Here is a 23,337-nt window from a genome sequence, read left to right on the forward strand (position 1 = left end):
CGCTTTGCACAAGTCCAGGTAGATGACGTCAACTGCTCTGCCACTGTCCATCAGTTCTGTAGCCCCATCATAGAAGGCCACCAAATTGGTCAGGCAGGATTTCCCCTTAGTGAAGCCATGCTGGCTGTCACCAAGCACCTTGTTGTTTTTCATGTGCCTTAGCATGCCTTCCAGGAGAATGTGCTCCAAGATTTTGCCAGGCACAGAGGTGAGACTGACTGGTCTGTAATTCCCCGGGTCATCCATTTTCCCTTCTTGAAAATGGGGGTTATATTTCCTTTTTTCCGGTCGTCGGGAACTTCACCTGACTGCCATGATTTTTCAAATATGATGGCCAGTGGCTTAGCAACTTCATTTGCCAGCTCTTTCAGGACCCGTGGATGGATTCCATCAGGTCCCATGTACTTGTGCACAAATATATGAAATATATATATGGAATATATATATATATATATATATATATATATGGGTTATATTCCCATAGTATTGCGGGATATATTCTGCCCTTAGATGTACCAGTGCTTGATGCTTTTATTTAGATGGACTTCTTTATCTGCTGAGACAACTCACCCTGCCACCTACCAAAACATATTCACATGTGGCTTGTGCTCGCTGCAAGCACAGGCTGCCTCCCTGGAAATTCCCTTGCTCCCATTGACACAGGGACCTCTGCACTCTTCTTTGTGTAATGCCTTTAATCAGAGAGAAAGCATGTTTTGCTGACAGAGCTACCTAGGCACTGGGAGATATTGTTAGGAAGGTGCACTTGTATGTGCTAGAAAAAAGTGTTCCTTGTGTTGATTTGAAAATAAAAGGTAACTCAGAAGTTAAATCCCTCAGACTTCCAGTAGGATTTTGTAAATTAATAGCTTTAGAAAACTAACATAACAAAACCACTCAACCTTAGGCAAGAGATGCCTAAACCCCTCTGACTTTTGGTAATTCCACTTTATGCTCCTAATTTGAAAAATGATTTTTGAAAATAGGAAAATCGGGCTCTAATAAATCAGATAGGTTATTCACCTGACCTTACTTTCACCTTCTGAAATGTATACGTGTAGTCTGGGACAGTACTCTGAATTCTCACAGATCGAAGAAATCAGTATTTTTGAGGGAAAGTCATTGTGTCTCTTGTTTCATTTTTCTCTCAAGGGGCTCTCAAAGTCTAGCTTCAACCAACAACCCAACTTTTAGATGTTTAATTGTAGATGAGAATGAATCTTGTCTTTAGGCCCTTCTGAATATGGATATTTTCTTTTTGCCTTCCGTCTCCTCAACCTCCTTTCCCTTCCTCCTACCCCTTCTGCGGAGAAAGGACAAGCTGCTACGAGAAAGGCAACATGAACTGAGAAATGAACTCACAAGCAACTGTCAAATTTGAGCCTTCGCAGCTCTTTCAGGGAAAGGGAAACCTCCCACACTAACTAAATGAACAGGGCATAACACAGAGGAAGGAAAGTCTCTTAAAAGGGTTGGGGGCATTTAATTTAGGGAAAGCTCCCATGACAACATACTCAAAAATATCTTGCTTGCTGTATAATAAAGCCACTCACAAAAATTCAGAGGAGGTGTTGACATCCTGTTTCTGTTTTCCAGGGCAGTGGATTGTCCCTTGCCTCAGCTGCTCTGACAACAGGACCTGTGACTGGAGAGAAATAACATGGCAGCCCCATGGTTGCCAATACGCTGTGCTAGCGAAGCCTGAGCTCCAGCGCTGCGTGGAGGGCAGAAGGGTATGTGACAGATTTTACATTTTAATTTGGTATTATCTACCTGGATATTTAGTGTCCTGAAGCTTTAAAACCACTTTTATGATTGATGTGTGAGAAAACCCCTTTTCATTAGAAGTGGAAAAAGGTACTGATGGAAAATCCACAGGGTCAAAAAACAACCATTATCTATAGTTAAGTCTCTTATGCAGACACAGTTTTCTGCCAACATTTCGCATAGGACCTTAGGTCACACCAGTGGAGCTTCAAAACCTACGGTGTACATGGTTACCAGTTAGACCTGTAGTATATAAGGACTGTAAATGGAGCATAGCTTTGCACTGTTGTCACAGTTTGTGTCATACTTGACGTGCAAGTTGGGTTTCTTCTGCTGCATACCTAATGCATGGCATTGCTTGTGCACACTAATCTTACCAAGTCTTCTTGCACATTCTTTTCTTGTAGTGAAGCTTCTAAGGTGATTGCTTGGAAATACAAGGTCTCCTTAATAAGCATGCTATGACTGTAAAACTGTTGAAACAGAACTCTGATCTGAGGCTCAGGTACCTTACTGAGGATACAAGTATCCAGAAAGTAAGTAATTAATTATTATAAAAATTTTTATAACATATTGTCTAGGTAAGAAAATGGTATCTAAAAGTGGCATTTTTTATAAAATCTGAGAGCATGTCTATATAGACAAATGCAAAAATAAATCTTCAATTAACATATCCTCCTGCTTTTCTGGTAAATTCTTTTCTTGCACAAAGTCCTGCATTGCCATTTGGTTTTATTTCTGCCTGTGGTTTTCTCCATTACCATAGAGATGTGGGCTTCTCCTAACATATTTTTCTTTAAAAAAAAAGTAGGTTTATATGACAGAGGATATGCTTGATCTGCTCCTTGTGTACAAAACAACCACTTATGGATTGACCACAGCAACAAATATAGAAGAACCTTTGCTTTGGTTTTAATTCCTCTAGATGTCAGGCTGCTTCAATAGGCAAACACCCTTTGGTCAGGCAAATGAAGGATAGCAGAGGAACAATACACCACTGTGGAAGCAGATTGGCAGTGTATTGCAGGGAGGATTTTGTTGACATTCCCACCTCCTGATGCTTACCAGTGTGAAAAACAGAACAGTGTTTGTTAAGGGTCCATTGAAACTGAGTGTATTAAATGCATGTTTGTAAGCTTAATTTCTTGATTCAGACTCCAATTTCTAAGGTCACTGATCTAGTCTAGTGTCAGATGAGAGCCAGATCCTATGTGACCTATATTTACAGAAAAATCTTTGTAAAACTTATTGCACTTATTTCCCTTTCTTCATCTTTTGCAAAATCTTCCATCATTTTCTGATGTTCTGGTTTTGGCTGGGATAGAGTTACTTTTCTTCCTAGAACTTTCTAACCTCCCTAAACTTTCTAACCTTCACTGCTCTGTAGAAATCTGCTGAATTTCTCCTGTTACCTTTGCACAGATGTCCATTTAACTCAATTACTCCTTTAAAGTCATCACTCTAAAGCATGTTTCTCTTTTGGTATATTTCCCCTATATCTTTCCGTCTGGTGTAATTTCTGTTATCGTTCTGCAGTAGTTTTATCTTTGTGTGGCAGTTTTCAATAGGATTTTTGCTTCTGTCATCAAATAAATGTAGAGCCTGGAGCAACAACCTCTTGTCAGTAGAGCTTAAGAACTAAGGGAGAATTTGTCAGATGAGTAAAAATGGTCCTCTGCTTGGGTGATAAGGTCCTGATTCTGCCTGTGATTAAGGCAAACTTTATTTTACACAGCCTAAGCTATGTAGTAGAGAAAGTATTTTCAGGTGCTCACTGAAAGACTTTCGCCTGTCAGTTGTATTGAGTGTATGATATATGTTTAAGCAAACTGGTCGTTGATAAGGGAGCTGTGGAGTGGACATCAAGATATAATCCTTGTGAACAAAAAACTTTTTATTACACAAGAGATTTTGTTAACCATCTAGAAATATTTATATTTCTTAATTTGTGATATTAGTTTTGAACCATTGTATACCTTGTCTTTAAGTCCTACAGAGGTCACTGATTTCTCAAACTAACAACATCATAATTTCCGTAATAAAACAAGCAGAAGGTTTCAATGTAAGCAAATTGCCAAAAAAAAAAAAAAAAAGTGAGTGCAAGACACTCACAAATTCTCAACTGAAGTGAAGAAAACTATGATCTAGAATGAATGCTGCTTTATTCATATTGTCATTTGCTAAAGTTAGCTGAGAGCAACAGAACTCTCTCATGTGTTCACTTCTCAAAATGGGCTCAACTAACCTGAGCGCTTCTGTATTCTGGGTTTTTCTAGTATGCCACCATATTTTGAATATTCAACTTCTATAACTGGTCTCTGGAGTTCAAAATTCTTTACAAAGGAGTCATCTATATGATCTACATCTGAATTCTTGCTCAAAGTCTATTCTGAATGAAGACAATAAAACCTCCACATAATTGCCAGTCCTTCCTCAGAAAAGCAGAAACGTATATGTCTGTAGTGTCTTTGAGTCAAATGACATCATACCTTCCATCAGAACACTAACAGCCTTCTATGATGACTGAATTTCACTAGTGAGTACCTTCATAAAAAAAATCAGGGTCCTGCAAGATTTCACCAGGAATCACAGATAAAACAAGCAGCGACATTTGGGGCTCACGAGGCTGAAGTCTCTGTGGTTTTATCCTGGAAAAAAAAAGTATCATTTAGCTTCAGGATTTTGGTCTGCTGGCTTTACTTCTTACAGTTAGAAACACGATGATAAGATCTTATAAGCCACAGAAGTATCTGTGATTATGTTTTTTATTTTAAATAGCAGGTGTTAATCTGTGTGTCACTGTCAGATTCTATGATAACAGCAGGCAGCTTTCTTGTGCTCCCTTATTAGTTTTTTATTAAAAAATAAAAAGAAATTTTAAAAATAGAAAAAAAAAAAAAGCAAGCTTGCTTGAGCCTGCTTGTCTTTCTGCTTTTAATGAAATGGAGCACGTGTAAGATCAACTGTATCTTTAAGTTCAGTCTTTCTCTTTTTCTCATGTTACAACAATAAAACATAGCATTCAAATGTGTCTCTTGCTCATTGATTTCTTCTATTCATTTGTCTATGTTTCTGAAATATGTTTATGGTCATAGAATCATAGAATCATAGGATAGTTAGGGTTGGAAAGGACCATAAGAACATCTAGTTCCGACACCCCTGCCATGGGCAGGGACACTTCCCACTAAACCATGCCACCCAAGGACACCCAAACAGAGCGCTTCTTTCCTATCTGCATCATAAATAAGCCCTAAAAATGCTTTCTAATTTGTTTACTAGCTCCAGGCTTCTTTCAAGTCTAATATTAAAATTTATATGTTTTTCAGATCTCATCTCCAAAATTATCATCCTCTTTATAACAGAAATTCATTTTCCCTGGCTATGACTTCCAATTTATTTCACATCATCATTAACTGCTGTTTTAGTTTGTATGCATATAAAACTGTGTTTGAGCTAAGTTGTTTCTGTGTGTTGTGGTTTAACCTATCAGGCAGCTAAACACCATGCAGCCATTCACTCATTCCACCCCAGTGGGATAGGGGAGAGAATCAGAAAAATAATAAAATTCCTTTTAAAAATTGAGATAAAGAGCTCAGAACTATGCCAGCTGCTAGGAAGTAAATTAATTCTGTCCCAGCTGAAACCAGGACACTATTTCATAAAAACATAAGACCACCTGTAGTGAAACAGTAACACCCAGATTGGTGGAGACATGACAAAGGATATATACATCCATGAAGACAGTTTATGAGGCCCTACTTTGCTTTATGATGTGTTGTCAAGACTAGTCAGTCATATGTTTGCATTTTAGGCACAGCAAACAAGAAAATTTTGAAGTATTGAGGCTAAGGTGATTCTGGCTAAGTAGATTTTCGTTCAGTCTGCTTCTGGTATCTGGTCTTTTCCATTTTTAACTGAGGGTAATGAGGTGCATGCTGTGTTGTTCTTAGGGAACTCCATGTGTATGTCCTAATTGAATCAAAGAAATTGGCAATCATAATAAAAATATTATATCTGTATTATATTGGCTCAGCAAAATCTTCTGTAATGGTGGTGAATGAGTTTTTGCTGTAGTATTTATGTAATTATATTAAGATAGAATACTTTTTTTTTTTATACAAGAACTTTAAAAACTGGGTCAAGAAAAAGGGGTTCTAACAGGTAATTATTTATCTAATTAGCAGCATATAGAAAGCTGGCTTCAATAGCGGGGGGATATATATTTTGATTAGCATTGAGAAATACTACTCAGAGTTTAGTCTTATAATAAAGTACCATTGAGTCATGTGTAATTAAGAACAGGAAATATGAAAAGGCAACATTTGCTGAAGTACTTAAAATTCAGCTGTTAAAACAGGAATTTTAACTTATAATTTCTTAATAATATTTTAGAGTTAAGTAGTGTTTTGGACTTACAGGTGTTTAAATTTCCTAAGTGTGGTTAATTTATAATGATAGGTCTGGTTAAGAAGTGAATTCCACTGTGCTTACACAATCTTTTAAAGCCTTTAAGCTATAATGGAATTTTTCACACAAAACATTTGCAACACTGAAAACATCTGTCTGCGTGCAAGTGTTGTTCTTTGGTAAAATTATAACTTGATGTATGTCTGATGCTTTAGTCATCCTGCAGAAAAATGCCCCATCGACCTGAACAGTACATGACTAAACTTTGTGCCAGACGGTAAAGAGAATGAGATATGACATATTCAACACACCTGAGTCATTATTTTGCTCATTATTGTCACACAGCTAAATGCAGAATCTTCTCTAGAGCCCTTTGTTCAAATCATAATAAATACCACATGGCACACGCAACTACAGTAAGTTTATGCAACCATATAGAAATAAATGTGTCCATAGCTACCACACATTCAATTACATTGAATAATTATTCTAATTTATTGAAGCTCTTGGGTTAGTTGAAGGATCTAGGTTTTCTTCCTGGGGCTAACCACCACTTATTTTAGCCTTTGCGTCTTCCAAGCATTTGCTGGAAATGAAGCTGACTTATAAAAGACGGACTTTGATAGATGCTTTAATAGATGCTTTCTTATGGCCTAAACAACAAAATGTGCTTGGTCAGTTCTGCAGAAGGGCAGTTTGAAAAGTAGGTGGGATTATCTACAAATGTCCACTTTTCCACCTCATTATTATTTTAGGGGGAAGAAAAAGAAGGATTTGTTTATTTTTCCAAGAATTGCATGTCTCTATCTTACAGCATGGTTCAATAAATAGAAAGAAGCAGACTGTTGGATGTAGTCAATGTCTTAAGGAATGGATGATCTGAGTGTGCAGACTTGCTGGTGATGTACTATGCGTCTACCATCTTGGGGTGCATTGGATTACAAGTAATGCACACCTATCTTTCTACCTTCTTTAGATCTATGACAGAGCATTCCCTCAAAATCCCAGACTCCAGAGTGTGATTGGTGATACTCTCCTATGACAACTGAAAATAGACTTCAGAACTCTCCATCAGAGCTAGAAGGCAGAGACCACAGGTTTCACATGCTGCAGTCCTAGTTTTAATTTGATGTATCTTTCAACAATGCTGTTATTTCACTGTAAAAGATGTAGCTGGAGTTAAATGGATTTGCTTGATTCCAGTGATACAGTCCCAGTATGGCTTAAACCTATTTGAACAAAGATTTATTGACTGAAATCTAACATGGCTGCAACAATTGACTGACATCTTTGAGCGTGACCTACAATTTTGATCAGATTTCTGTATAATGACAAGTCCACTTTGCCTCATTTCTCTCTTCTGCACTTACTTGTGTTGACTATTGTCTTAGCTGAGCTGTTTCTGTATGTTCGGGTTAATTTCCCTAGTGAAACAATCTATTCCTCATCAATGTGATGTTGCCATCTATCACATTCCTGATTCATCCTGCTCAGCTGCACCATCTTCTAGGAATAAGTATACATTCTCAGATGGACACTCAGGCACTCAAATAATATTAGCTGTCTGATCTAATTTCCTGACCTCCTGCTTTACCTCCTCATAACAAGATCACTTTAAGAGTGAAAATGGAGATATTCTGAGACTCAGAGCTTACTCCTTCAAAGACGGGCTGTGTGAGGCCTCATCAGTCTTGTGATAATACTTGAAGAAGTATGTGTGAGCCCTAACAGTTATCTGTTTCTTCCAGTTATACTAACTGCTCTAAAGGAACCTGCTCTGACTCCTGTCACCCCCTTCACGTTCTCAGAATATCAGGACAACAACAATAGTACTATTCTAAGCCCCACCTGATATTTTCATATGTTGCCCAGCATCATGGCACCTGCAGCCTAGATCTGCCACTTTAGGATGTGATCATTGCCAAGTTGTCTCTCCTGGAACTGGTTTTCTAAATGATTGCACATAGTGACTTCCCATCTGCAGACCTGGCCAGCTAGGTATCCCAGGGCAGACTTGAAAACTCATTCATAGATCCATTGCTTATGTGTGTGTGGCTGTGCAGATGTAGAAATTATAAAGCCCTACAAAGCCTAAGTATTTAATAGTGTAAATTGAGTGTGAGTGTGTTGGAGAGAGATGTTTTACTCTAATTTAAACATAATGAGAAAAATGGGAAAGAGACTGATGAGTCAATCTCAGTCTTTGATGCTCTGCAATGTCTGAGACTTTGAAAATATTGTGTGACGCTTCATACTTAAATTGCTAAAGAATGCTCAGTGTTGGGAAAACAAAACATCTGTGCATCATGTTCATTGGTCTTGGCCATGATTCTTCTCTTCTTTTTTCCCATGAAGGGTATTCTGCTATTTGAAATCTGTAGTAGATGAGGTTGATCAAATACAGTTAGAAGGAGAAAAGTATCTATCAGAATCTTAGTCATGGTAGAATGAAAAGTGAGATAAAAACGCCACATCTGCCAAATCAGCCCAATTAATAGCTGAAATGCTCCTTTGCAAAATCCTTATATGCAATGATAGCAAAATGGTATCATATGTTACTGCAAGTAGAAGAGAAACAGTTTAGCATGTTCTACCAACTGCTTTATGTGTATGACCTAGTAGAGCCTGTTTGTTATTCTGCTAATGCTGTGTTGCATTATTACAGCAATGTTCTCACCCACATTGCAAGTTAATGATATCCTTGCCTGCTAATATCTGAGAACTGCTTTTTAAGTAGATATACATTTAGATAATACAGTGATGGACTTACAAAATGAAGATTAAAAAGTCGTGGATATAGACGGACTGGACAGATTAAGAGATTTTGCAAGATAAAAGAATTGTTTAAAACCTCAAGTTAGCCTACTTTATAATTAGGGCATATCATAACCATGGACTATCTTCCTAATTGTAAATAATTGTGTGCATGTTCACATCTGTCAGAGAGGGAAAGAGTGAATATCCAGCCAGTCCTTCCAAGGGTCCAAGGATCCCTGGCTTCTGTGAGTCATGTTGCGCTTGGTTTGAAAAGGTTTCTTCTGACATAAAGAGAAAGATTTGGAAATCCCCTTGCGTGTAAGAGAAGTGCTTGTGCAACACAAGCATGAACACCAGCTGTTTAAGAATTTACTTTGTGAAGCAGCTTTGATAGGTCCATGACGGGAGGTAAAATAACCTCTATGGGCCCAGTGCTCATTTTAATTTGTTTGCTTTTCTGCAGCCCACAATGAGCAAGGCTTGGGAAGTTCAAGCCATTGTCATGCCCATTCTTGACCCTGCCACCAGATAGGAGTATGCTCATCTGAAACTGCTTCTGTTCTGTGGGAACCATCATGGATATACTGTTGTGGCTTATTTTTAGTCAGAATAGGTTTATAGTGGGAACTGGAATCAGTTCCTAAAACTGACATTCCTGAAGGTAATAGATAAATAGAGAGGTATTAGATAAGAGGAGTCCAAGATGCTTTCACCACATAAAATCTCTAAGAGAAACTTTGGAAATGTACTCTTAAACACGTAATCTTGTGCAGTCTGAATTTTGTTTGCAAAGCTAAATATTCAAGGTGGAAGTAGTAAAGCATCAAGCCCCAAATCAAATTAAAATACCAAACAACAAAACCCATCTTACAAGGTGCCAACTACTCTGAATGCCAGAGGTAGAAGTTGCATACTGCTCTGCAGAAAACAGGGCTGTTACTGTGCTATGGCTCTGTGGGGTTTCTGACTCCCAGTTTTATATTTATGCTCCTCTATGTGGATTTCTGGTTGAGGTGACTGTGGTAATAGCTGATTACACACACAGTTTCATTGGCAAACCACGGTGAACCTGGCTTCTCTTGCCCTTTGGATTCTTGTTATTGCTTAAATAGTCTCTTCAGCAAGAGGAAATGCTAGTTCTAGCCACTAAAAATAGGGAAATTACATTAAAAAATCCCATACACTAAGTTCTGTAATCTCCATACACATAAATGTTTGATTTCTCAGGGGAATCTACAGAATGAGTAGGAGCAAGCCCAAATCTGACTTCTTCAATCACTTGCAGGTTCAGAGCTGCCCAGTGAAAACTGCTATACTTGAAGTACTTCTGTCTTTTTGACAGCACTTCTAACTCTCTTCAGGCCACAATGCTTCCTGGTGGTCACATCATACATGCCAGGACTCTGTTCATGTCTTCCAGTGAAATAACCCTCTTTTTCCACCCCATCTGAAACTGCAGAAAGCCCATCTCTCTACAAAAAAGGCAACAGCTCTGTGTCTGTGTGTGTGTGTGTGTGTGTGTGTGTACATGTTACTCTGGTGTAAATTCTGGTGAATCACATTTATGGAAGACATTTTAATGAAGACATGCTGTGTAGGAACAAACCACATAAAAAACGGGGCGAAAGAAAGCAGGAAGCTGCAAGCAACCACAAGAGGCTCTGTACTAGCAGCTGAAAGTAAACTTCAGCAATAGAAATGATAAAGTATGAAAAATGCAGGCCTGTGCAGCTACAGCCATCTATAACCTGTACTTTTCATCTTTGAAATATAACTTTTTGTTAATCAGATCACACAGTTTTTGCTAAAGGGGCACTTTAATATTGAGATGTCATGGCTGAAGAGCTGGCAGCTCACATTGATATTTCTTGAACTTTATGAGAAGGGTTTAAAAGACCTTCAGATTATATGTATTCTTTTCTTAGCTTTTGGGTTTTGGAGTGTATAACTTCTAAGTAAGTCCTATCCTTTTCCATCCAAAGATTCTCTTTATAGGTGACTCAACTAACAGAGGGATGATGTACTATCTAATAGAAAGAGTGAATAAGACTCTTCAGGAATGGCAAAAGACTCATGATATTAAATGTTATCATAATATCAATGAGGGGAAAACATTCATCAGTTACTCCTACTACCCCCAGTTTTGGATGAGCTCAAACCAGAGACCGACTTTTGAAAAAGCCTTAGAACAACTGCTGCAGAGGTACCGTACAGACTCTATTGCCAGTTTGTTTGTATTCTCATTCTAGTCACAAATATGTTTAACAGATTTTACAATTAAAGTCAGTAAACAATTTAACATAACGTGTGCAGGCTGTGTTGTGCGGTTGAAAAATAGTAGAAAATGACATCAGGCCTCTGATCAGGATGCCAGATACAGTTCATTGAAATACAATGCAATGCAGTTAAAATGTTTGCCATCTGTTTTAAGGCAACGTGTTGTTTTTCCTTTCTGGATTTCAGATCACGTCCCCTGGAGAACACAGACCAGACCGTATTAGTTGTAGGTGGTGTTCAGTGGCTTAATTCCAATCATCTGCAAATTATCCAAAAGGTGTTGAGCAGGTAATGCTATGTACTTGGTATTGTTCTGAGTCTTGTATAATAAATTACAAAAAACAACTTAACAAACCACTTAATTTTTTTCTCATGTGTGTGTGCACTTAAGTGACTTTGGAAAACTTAGTGAAAAAGACACTAAAATGCAGTGTCTTTTGATGTGTCTGTTAAGTAAAATCTGTGACATTTTTTTAATTTGCCAAACAGGGAAAATCTGTCAAATATCCTGGTAATTATCAAATCCATAGGGATGGGCTTTCACCTGCCAGTGGATGGAATACATTCTCTATCACAGGTAAGCCACAGTACATTTAGAGTGCATTTTCATGGAAGACTTGTCATTTCAGCAATAATTTTACTGTCTGGTCAAAATATGTTACAAGCTCTGCTGAGCAAGCTTTAAATGGATCAAAAAAAGATTAATGTTTTCATTTGCTCATACTGCTTGCTAATACGGATTCAAACCAACTTGCCGTATTTCATGGGTTCCACTGCTGTTTGAACAGCCATGCTCAGTCAGCCATCCCAAGTACCAGAAGAAGCTCCAGTATTAAGCCTGATGCCGAAGGTGAGAAATTGAGCTGGGGATAAGCAGATTTCTCCTCATACCACATCGAGAATGGGTCCTCCTCAGGCTTCCTTCGTTGTTACTGCTGGATCAGATTCACTGGTCTGGCTGCACTGCACAGCTATCCATAAGTCCATTTTAACCAGCCTATGAAACCAGAACATTACAGAGCAGTTGGAACGTAGTGGTGAATCTAGTCTGTTATTTGTTATTTGTTTATCGATGGGTTGTTACAGTCAGTTTAAATCATACCCAAGACTCTCAGAGTAACAGATGAGCCCATTTCAATGCACTGTGTAACTCATTCAATTCAATATTTTTATTAACAATTTGAAGGGTGGTTCTCCATTGAACCGTCCATATAAAATATGTGGATGACACAGGGATGGGAAGAGCTGGAGGGCAGAAAGGAGTAAATGGTGCCTACCAGAGCTGTGTGTAATGTTCCAGCTATTCACAGGTGTTGAAAAGAGAAAATTATTTGCTTTCATAGTTTAAATACAGCACTCCTATCACACTGGGGACTGGCATCCACATCTTTTTGCAACCGTAACACACTGCTGTAGGACCTGCTACTACTCTCACCCTTCATTTTGCTATGGAGACTGCCCTGTCATATTTTCCCCATTCTTTCTGTCTAAGTTAGTACTATCTGCCTTGTCTATACTGAATGTCTTCTTATTGATTCCAACCATTTCCTTAATTTATCCGGATGACCAAATTAGGATGCAGTAGGGAAATTGTTGGCATCAACATGAAGAAACATCATAGCTCTTCCCATGGCTTTCAGCAGAGTTCACTCCTAAGAAGAAGAAGCAGAACTTTGATCAAAGGAAGGTGAGGCAAGGATAGAAGGAGTATTATGGTTTCCCAGGTTGACCTTTTTCTGTTTCTTATCTGGTAAATTCATGAAACTCCAGAAATCAACTACATTAACCAGCATAACTGACGTTTTCTTCCCTTTCAATACTGGAATCACCAAATTATCCATGTGGTTTGGGTGCTCTGGACTTCTGGATTACGCCAGCTACTCTCAAAGCCCTTTTGTTTGCAATGTCAAATCCATCACTTTGCCAAATTTATGGCTAACATTTTTCTATTCCTGGCCTTCCTGCATCATCTTCAGAAACAACAATCTGTTCTTCAGTGTAACCATTTCTAAGATGCCCATGGCCCTGTGCTCGTTTTTAAGCAACAGTCTCAATGAGTTTGATTTGAATATGAATTTTAATTTACAGGAACAATTTCACCATTCGCTACAGACAACTTTATAATAGGAGGGGTTTTTTATTTTTTTCCACCTCACATTTGCTAAGTACATATTAAAACCAGTTATGCAATAATAGTGAACAGCGTTGAAATCTTCGTGTGAAAGAAGCTTCACAACTGCTGAAAAGTAATTATAATTCCTGCAAAAATCTACAACAGCCTTGGAGTACTAGCTGTTTTCAAGAGTGAATTTATAGTAATTTATGTCTGGAGTATAACATAAGAAGGATATGGAGCTGTTGGAGCAAGTCTAGAGAAGGCCATGAGGATGATCAGGGAACTGGAGCACCTCCCGTATGAAGACAGGCTGAGAAAGTTGGGGCTGTTCAGCCTGGAGAAGAGAAGGCTGCGTGGAGACCTCAGAGCAGCCTTCCAGTATCTGAAGGGGGCCTATAGGGATGCTGTAGAGGGACTCTTCATCACTGTAGTGACAAGACAAGGGGTAACGGGTCTAAAACAGGGGAGATTTTGGTTAGATATAAGGAAGAAATTCTTTACTGTGAGACTGGTGAGGCACTGGAACAGGCTGCCCAAGGACATTGTGAGTGCTCCATCCCTGGTGGTGTTCAAGGCCAGGTTAGACAGAGCCTTGACTGACCTGATCTAATGTGAGGTGTCCCTGCCCATAGCAGGGGGATTGGAATTTGATGATCTTAAGGTCCTTTCCAACCCTAACTATTCTATGATTCTGTGATTCTATACTTGCTGTACTCAAAATGCAGTCTTGCTATTCACTTCCATGGCAGAATACAGTAACTTTTAAACAGTCCTTCTGACAAGGCACTGCAATATTTTGTCTGGAATGCAGGTAGAAATACAAAACCTGTGGAACGAAAACTTGGTTATTCTGGATACAGCAAAAAATTTTGGCTATGAAGTTGTTGACACCTTCGTCATCACCATGGGACGTTACAAAGAATTCCTGCAAGGAAAGTGCGGCTGCCATTTCCATGAGGTAATAGTTTACACCTATATCATTCCCAGGTATTTAAGAGAGATTTTTAACTGCCAGGTGCTTAGAAACAAAACTGTACACAATGAGGTTTGCATCCGTGACTCAAAGTTAGGCCTGAATTTAAACCTCAGGGATAGCAGTTTGCATGGCGGCACTTGTCCCTTGCTGCTCAGAGTGCAACGGCACCCAAGGACAGGCTGAGCTGCTGTAGTGGTGATTCCTTGAAATAAAATCAGGCATGCTCTTCTGCAAAGGATGTTGCATGGTTTCCAGGTTGTTGTATTATTTGCTGTGTGTTTTGTATTGATGCTACTTGTGTATGGACTCAGTTTATCTTTTCGCCACACCTCAGTCACATGGGTTTTGTCTAAAGCCTTCCTAACTGAGCAGCTCAGCAGACTCCCATCAAACCATAGGTACATCTAGAATGGAGCTTAAAATTGAAAGACCAGTCTTACTGCTGTAGATCTGTTTTCATATGTCTGAGAAACATTTATCTGGGATAGTTATAGTGGTTGACTATACAAACAGAAATGTAAAAGTCGCTTGCTGTCACTCAGGCCCATAGTTCCCCTTTCTTTTTTGTCTGAAATCTACAGAAATTCTGCCTTCTGTTTTATAGTTACTGGCCTGGTGAAACAAAGACATCAAAAATATATGAGTAGGGCAGTTGAGAATATATTATTTTGTTCATTTGAAGCTCTGGAAAGGAATATCCACAATATATTACAAATGACAGGAGTCCATGGATTAAATAAAAAATGAATAAGCAAGCACAAGGGTTTGAAAAACAAGATATTTAAAGTTTTACTGGTTTCCTTTAAGATGTATTTTGAGTATGTGGTACGTCTTTTTATAGTGAATGTTCTTCCCCAACAGCAAAGGAAGGATCTGTTTCAGTTTGGAATTTTTTGTACCTTATATATATACATATATCAAATGAAGAAGTGCACCCCTGGTTTAGTGCAGGTGACCCTGAATTAAAACAGGGTGTAATTGTTGATCAGCAAGTGAGCAGATAGCCTCTACCATTAGGCTGATGACAGTAATTTTGCATATGGTAGTTAAAAGAACTGCCACCGACACCACCAGGTTTTCCTACAGCTTCCAACCAAGCTCTTCCTCATATCCATGACACCAGTTTGTTGGTGTAAAAGGCCAGTTCACAGGTTCCTGTTACGAGTGGTCAGTCTGCTAAGAATCCAAACACATCATTTATTCCCCAGAAAAGACCCATGAATCTTACATTACTCCCTTTGGAAACCTGAAAAAGCTTTGTGGAATAAAGGAGGCTCATATCTTTCCAGGTACTTAACTCCTGATTCACAGTAAAAATATTTCTTCAGTGAAAACTGGAATTGTGCACTCAGACATTGTCAGTAGTCTCCTGCCTCAATTCATTGCTGGATATAAGGACAGAGAAGCCTTCTGCTAACTCTTTAGTTAAAGTCATGTTTCACAGAGTGAGAGATTGCCTGTGAAGCTACAAGGATCTTCATTTTTATTAATCGAATCTGGGTTGTCTTTTTTACAAAAGACTAGGAAACTACCACAATTTATTCTGTTAAAACCTGTTTAGGGCAATAAAATTTAAACTGTTGTATCTTTCAGGAAGGTTGCATTTCCTCTGAGTGATCAAACTAGGCATGGCAGGCGCAAGTTCTTTCATAGAATGAAATATAGAATGAGAAGAAATTGTTACCAAAAAGCTTGAAAGGAGAAAAGGATACAATGAAGGATGTCTCTTTGACATCATGAGTTAATGATTTATGGCGTTCCACAATCAGCTGGGGGATTTAAACCTGTAAGAAGCTACTATTTAGAAGAAATCTCACGATTTTGGTTGCTGAATAAAAAATGACACAAGCGAGTTGATGTGTCATTTAGAAGACAGAACTCCATAAGTTATGTCTTATGGAGAAAATTAGAGCTATCATAAGTGCATAAATATTAAAAAAGACTATCACCAACACAAGTGAAAAGCTAGCATTTTTACAGCATGTATTTAGAATTTGTTTTCCATCAAAACAAATTAATCCAAATAAGAGATACCACCAAATGTTTTCTTAATCTCTCAAGAGAAGGATAAAATCCTTTTGCTTGTTTTGCCAAGTCATGCCTATTTTTGTGTTAGCCTCACTCTTGGCCAAGCCTGTTCCCAGGATCTGGACTTGGGCAGGGTTAGCACAGAAGCTCCATAGAGCTTCACAGGTACAAAGGTAGGCCATGAGACCAAGACTGAAGTGGAAGCATCAATTTTTGCTGTGAAAAAAGGTCAGGACAGCTATGATATATTTTCCATAAAAAGCCAAAAGAGCAAAAATTTAAAAATAAGGTTTCCTTCATCAGGCACCCACAGTATACACTGCAAAACAAAATATACTGTGGCTAATTAAACTTAGGAGTATTTTAAACAAAACAAACGGAAATTCAGTGGTGATGATAGTAAAATTCAAGCATAGGCTCCAGAGTGTCCTTGTGGTGTCTGCTGGCCAAGGACTAGCATAGCAATCCTGGCTATTTTCTCTCAGCTGCAGCAGTCACCTTTACATAAAGCAGAATAAAAAAAGTTAATAACTATAAGGCTTTGATTTTTCTCCTTAAGTATCACAGAGTTATAATATCAGAAGCAAGATACCAGGTAACAAAAGAGAGTGGGGAGACAATGAGCTGCCATTGGTTGGGACTGTTCTCCAGTGTGAGGCTCACTGGGCCTAAGCACAGCTGTGGGAGCATTATCAGACCCATCTGACCTCATGTGCTGTGTGTCAGCCTCACAGCTGGTTTCCACCTCAGGCTCCTCAGCAACTCACGTGTTTTCAGCCTATTGCTGTGGCCTTTGTACTGCTTTGGGACCAAACACAGCAGGCGTGGTTAGTTAACCAATCCTTTAATCTACTCTGCTCAGTACATGAGAGAGGCATGAACACAGCTCAGTCCAAATGGAGCTGGAAAAGAGGAGCAAGTCACCAAGCAGATATTTATGCAATGGATGAATAGTCCTGTGGAGTAAATGCCTCCCTCCATTTTACTCAGACAGCTATGTTGACCCTTTTTTGTCTAGAACCCAGATGTTGATGTCTTCATGGGTCATTGCTGGCGCTCCCCATTTCCACAGAGCTTTCAAGTGAAACAGGGAGCTTCAAAGTAAAATATTTCAGTTGTGTTGTATGGAACTGGGTGGAAAACAGCAGGGCGTGATCAGTCATCAGCATTTTTTATGCACTCCTCCATCATTTAGTATGAGCTCATGTGCAGATTTGTCCTTGCTTCCCTGCCAGAGGAATCTCAACAGAGAGTATGTGTTTCTGGGGAGGATCAGGGGAGAATTTGGCTCACAGAGCTGTTGTTAATGAGGCTTGAGAGGTTGTTGTGCCTGAAAGAAGCATAGATGTGCCCGGGAGAATCCATCAGACACCAAAAAACCCAGAATTGATCCTTGAGGAAAGCCGAAAGAAAGTCCTTGAATGCTTTTGATACCTCGTTAGTTTTAACAGTTTTGTCATCAGTTTATTTCTGCATCCTGGCAAGTGGAGTTTCATCAGGTGCTAAAGCAGTTTGCACTAGGAAAATGGCATTTTGCCTTCGAGGACAGAGCCAAGAACACTGTGTAAAACCAGCACTTTTCATGTTTTAGGAAACCAGATGAAATAGATTAACTCCACTGCTTTGTACTTTCACTTTCTTTCTCTTAAAAAAAATTATTCCTAAACTCGCAGAAGACAGCACCCCTCTTTAAATGCCATCTAAACTAAAGCACGGCCGTGTGGGCATGGAGGGCTGGCGTTCTGTGCAGTCAGAAAACAAGAATCGAAATGCATTCAGCAGTTCTTGTTTTATTCTCACTAGCTGGCCAAACAGAAAACCACTTCTCCCAATTGTCCTGAGAAATTATTGTGAATTCCCACCAACCCACTTCAGAGGGTCTTGGGTCGTAGAAATACACAGCTCTGTAGACCCTACAATCTTCACTCAGATTACCAGGGGATTATATCAGTCTAGGACAACAGATCTTTCATATGTCTGTCACTTTCTGCCCAAACATCCTTCTAGGTCTATGCGCACATGTAAACTTGACTTTTTAATTACCTCATTCTTCACAAATGCTATGGAGAAGTACGCTGGCCAGCAATTATAAAGACCTTTATGAAACCTGTATTTTAATTCAAATTTATTTCCTAATTTAATGGCAAGGAATTCATGGTCACAATATAAAAAAACTAGCAACCTTGAGATTTTGGTATCTCAATCAGTGCCTGGCTGCTGGATGAACATTAGATTGCATTCCTGGGAGATTATGCCTAACAGGAATGCACTTTGGGTGATTGGTTCAAGGTGGCATCGTTCTGAAGTAGTTGTAAGATCTAAGGCACTAATTTAGAAAAATGAACCTGCAGTAATTGCATGAAAACAAATAACAGCCCTTGGCTTAGCTGTATCAAATTGATCAGAGGATATATTAATTTTCTATGTGGATAATTCTTGGTCTTTTTTAGTTCAGCCAGCTCCCTCATAGCCTTTTTGCCCAGTCAAGCCTTTGAACATGTTAATCCTTCACATTTCATTTTGTTTGAATTGTTTCATTAATTATGAGCTTCATTACGTATGAACATTGTATTTGATTGTTCAGTAACCCTAAATATACATGATCTTTTTAAAAAGTTAATATGCTTCTACATGAAAATGTGCATTAATAAATGAAGTCTGCTTTTTCAAATGTCTGCTGTGATTGATCAAGTCAGAAAATTGGTGGGCATCAGAGCTACCAGGTCAACATACTATTCTGAAAATAGGTTAACCACTTGGCCCCTTTTCTGCTTTCTCTGCGTTTGCCAATGCCAGGGTCATGGTCATTTGTCCTGCATCTATGCTAGCTCCTGAAGTTTTGTCTCCCTTGAAGTTGTTTCATTATTCATCAATGACTGTGTTTTCACTGAGACCTTCAGCATTTCCCAGGAGATCACCCCTCCAGTCATTAGTCTGCTGACAACCCTACCTTTCACTTTCTCTTTCATTAGCCCCACGGCTATTTGTTTATTCCATAGAGATTGAACATGATAATCCCAAAAATATATGCACATTTGGGAGACAAGGAGGAGCATTCTTCTGTACTAAGTCACTGAACCACATTGTGGTTATGTGAGGGTGATGCCCTGGCGAAAGGGATGTTAAACTGCACTGTAACTCCCTTCTTGGAGAAACATGACTTGAGTGTTTTCATCTTAACATGGAGCTGGGCCAGGTTTGCAGCAAGATCTGAGAGTGAAACATTCTCACAGGAATCACAGCTGAAACACAGCATGTATTCCTCAGGTGCTTGGGATCAGAGCAGGATTTAAACCTTCCTGCAAGTCAGGGATGTCTTAAGTTCATTTTTTTCCCATGGTAAATATGCAGACAAGCTATTATCTCTGAATTTTGTTGTTCAGATAAATTGTCCCTAATAAAGAGAACAGAGTCTAGTATACAAAGGCATTAGGGAATCAACCGAGTATAATGGGCCTGTACATTTAGATTTCAAGGCTCAAGTGAATAAAATTTTGCACTTTAGTTAGTATGTAACATAACAAGCTGGCCCACTAAAATACTGTTTGTGAGCAAATTGCAGCTCAAGGTAAGAGTGTCAGGATCTGCTTTGTGGAGAGCTGTCTGAGCATTTCTGTACACACAGCTGTGTATCTATCTTTCTAGGCGCAGGCAGAAAGCACTCACATATGTCACTTCTTTTGCAGGTGGTGAAATCCAATCCCTCTGAAGAAAGTCCACACATAACAATGACGTTATCAAGGCAGTACACACTGGGGAAATATTTCGGCAGTCAAAGCAAGCCATCACAACTGCAGGACTATGCAACAAATTCACAGTCCCCATATCATGTCCGAGGTCCAATAAATCAAGTTTATTCTGAAATCCTTCTCAGCAGGCTCTGTGCAAGTAAGAGGGAGCTTGTCAGCACATAGCCTCTGCTGGATATAGCACTGGGACTCAAGATGTACCACTACATGAATGAAAATATGAAAGACCATGGTGAATTTCTGACATGCTTCTCTGCTTGGCTGCACAGACACCAAGAGTTTGGGACACATGGCATTTTCCCTAAAACTTTATGAAATCAAGGTATGCCTGGCAGCTCTGTGGTGTCAAAATGGAAGACGGAGGTTTGCAAAGGAGAGAAGAGGGGAAGTTACTTGAACTGTTGCCAAAGGCTAGAACAGCTGCAGCTCAAGCAACTGTGTATTAATGACAGTAAAAAGAAAGAAATATATACACTTGAACTATTTGGAAAGGACTGCTTTAGCTCTTCAGCGCTGTCCAGTTTTCTATTTATAGAGACACTGTAATATTTGAATGTATTTAGAAACTGGCTACATTCCATTTTAAAGAGTTTTATTTTATGTGGATGGGTTCCCCTTCAACATCAAACCTTTTCTATTTAGACACTTGGTTTATACAAATTGAAAATGCCTATTAGCCTTTTACTGAGGATGACAAGTTTTGAACTCCAGTGTTTTTAGTGAAAACATACCCCTTCTTTGTATCTGAGATGGAACAGATGTCTACTCTATTTTTTGCATGTTCTAAAGCTAATCTAGAGATAGATTACTTAGACTCAAGACTGATTATAATTGTCTTGATGTAACATGTAAATATAGTGAATATGTTAACATAACCCTTACTTATGGTGTCACTTTAGGAGAGTGGCCATATGCAGGAATACTGATTAGGTATGTGCTTCAGTGTCTACCTTGGCTTGTAAGCCAAGCAAGTATTCTCCCAGCATGGAAGTGCCATTTCTTTAATGATTTATTATAAAAGACTGCCAATGTGTGAAGCCAGAACCACAAACAGAAGAAAAATACCCTTTGCAAGCACACATAAGAAGTTCAGGATCTGGTTTTTAATCTGTCATGAGGAATGTGTGATATGATGGGAGCATAATGTACTGCCTGTGTCTCATGCGTAGCAGCGATAAGACCTTTTCTAAATGCCAGTTTCATGCTGTAGCCCAGCTACATCACTGATGTTTGCAGACCTGCTCTGGGTGAAACCCTGAGGAAAGGTTTTACCACTGTCTACTGATCTCCTGCCACAGCATTGGCAGCACACTCATTCGCAGTTGTGTTGCCCTGATGAGAAACCAAGCATGATTGAGGCTTAGCAGCCGAGTGATGAGTTAATGGCACCCATAAGACTGTTCTGCCTTCAAATTACCCAATTAATAACCAGTATCTTTACGAATCCAGCCATTGAGCAGGGAATTAAGACACCTCTCTCTCCCATCATACACTAGAGGAGGGAGTCAGAACCAGGTAAGTACAAGTCTAATGAAGGATCCACCAAGCTCTGAGGCATGCTTCCTCCTTTACCATTTTACATATAATCTTCCACTAGCTTCTGCTGTCTTTGGGAAAGGAAGCTGCAAGCAATGTCAGTGAATAAACAAATAAACACAGAACTAATCACCATTTTACAGGCCTTAGTAGCACACAGGGTATAGTCCTTCTCCTGTATAGAAGTAGGACTAGAAATTCATGACACCACATTTGGGATTTGCTACAGATCCTTACACTCACCACAGTCTGTATCCCTAGCTAAAGTTTTGTGCATTCTTGCTTCAGATAAGATATGTGAAGATATGATGGGAAATTGTCATGAATATGGAGTTTGACTTCCCTAGATGATACAAAGATCCTCCAAAAGAGGATTTGACATATCTAACTTAGGAGACTTTCCGCTATACTGACAAAGCTCCTAATTCTGCTTCTGTTAAGATTTTTTGTGTAGCTCTTTTAAATCCACATGCTGTTATTGTTGTTGCTCTGTACACAATTGTTTTTAAAGCATAAACCAGGGTTTTATGTTTGGGTTTTTTTTTTTAATCAAAGCCTATTGCTGAAGCATCAGCTATAATGATGAAAAGGAACAAGCTGACTTTGTTATACTGCAGCTGATATCAGCAAATGTGCAAATCATCACTTCTGCTTTCAGCACAAAATGGTTTACATGTGCTGTACATCCAGATGTCTTAATGTTTTACAAATCTTAATGTATTTCAATTGTATCAAGTGGAAATTTTCCTGTGTGTTTTCTATTTTTTACAGGTGTATGTACATATATATGTCTGTACAAAGCCATTGCAAATCGATCTTTATTTAAAGGAGTTCTTTGAATTTTTCCAGCACTATATATGATCCATAGGAATAAACAAAGGGAAAACTAAAACAGGCAGACTAAAACAGGTGCCAATGTACATTTTTCATTATTTAACCTTAAAATACATCTAGCATTTGTAGGTATGCAAGAAAGGAGAGCTGAGATCGACATGGAAGCATTGCTTGCTAATACACATTAAAATTCACAGATTAAGACAATAAAAAAATTTACCATGTTTGAATTCCAGTGAATGTGTTGCTATCAATGGTTTACTCTAGATTTATCACTTCTGCTGTGACATTTTGCCTGAATAACCATTAAAGTGTTCCTACTATATTAAGACTGATTGATTGATAAAGCAGAATTTTTCCCTCCATATATTTACCTTAGTCCCATTACTTGCCATAAAGATAGCAAAGGACCTAATTGTCAAGGTGAGTTACACCTCCTAATACAGGCATGAATGGCCCTGGAACTGGTACTAGGATTGAAATAAACAAGTTGGGGAACAAGTACACCGGGAAGTGGTGGTCCCTGATCAATATCTGCCCAGTAGCACACAGAGTTTAGCCTGTAACCAGAGTATTCTTTCAGCTACAAGTAGAGAGACTGAAGGTGTGCTGGAAATGATGATAGGTAGGTAGGTAGGTAGGTAGGTAGGTAGGTAGGTAGGTAGATAGATAGATAGATAGATAGATAGATAGATAGATAGATAGATAACTATGATACACACAGCATCAATCTCAGCTATTATTATTGTTGCATTCCTTTAAACTTCAGCTGAAGCTGCAACATGATGTACCAGTGTCCAAGGAGTTATAACTCCTCGTCCCTCGTCTCCATGTAACTGCACAGGTGTTGAACGGTGATTTGTGTTTGAGCCTTGCAGGACAGATGGTCC

The 23,337-nt window shown here is 38.9% G+C and overlaps 1 protein-coding gene across 4 annotated transcripts in view; it reads left to right on the plus strand.

Annotated features, from left to right (window-relative positions):
* The window catches only part of CPED1 (cadherin like and PC-esterase domain containing 1), a 158,426-nt gene extending 135,654 nt beyond the window's left edge, over positions 1–22,772 (plus strand). For 3 of the 4 annotated variants that reach the window (XM_065661316.1, XM_065661403.1, XM_065661497.1), the window contains 6 exons: positions 1,597–1,733; positions 10,914–11,134; positions 11,395–11,496; positions 11,698–11,785; positions 14,136–14,282; positions 20,015–22,772. In XM_065661316.1, the coding sequence (XP_065517388.1) occupies positions 1,597–1,733; positions 10,914–11,134; positions 11,395–11,496; positions 11,698–11,785; positions 14,136–14,282; positions 20,015–20,242 (923 nt within the window). In that variant the 3' untranslated portion in view covers positions 20,243–22,772. Of the gene's footprint in view, positions 1–1,596; positions 1,734–2,174; positions 2,262–10,913; positions 11,135–11,394; positions 11,497–11,697; positions 11,786–14,135; positions 14,283–20,014 lie in introns of those variants that run through there. The other variant, XM_065661580.1, reaches the window with a different exon arrangement.
* The last annotated feature ends 565 nt before the right edge of the window (positions 22,773–23,337 follow it).

Source organism: Lathamus discolor, chromosome 1 (assembly GCF_037157495.1).
Source record: "Lathamus discolor isolate bLatDis1 chromosome 1, bLatDis1.hap1, whole genome shotgun sequence".
Classification (NCBI taxonomy): domain Eukaryota; kingdom Metazoa; phylum Chordata; class Aves; order Psittaciformes; family Psittacidae; genus Lathamus; species Lathamus discolor.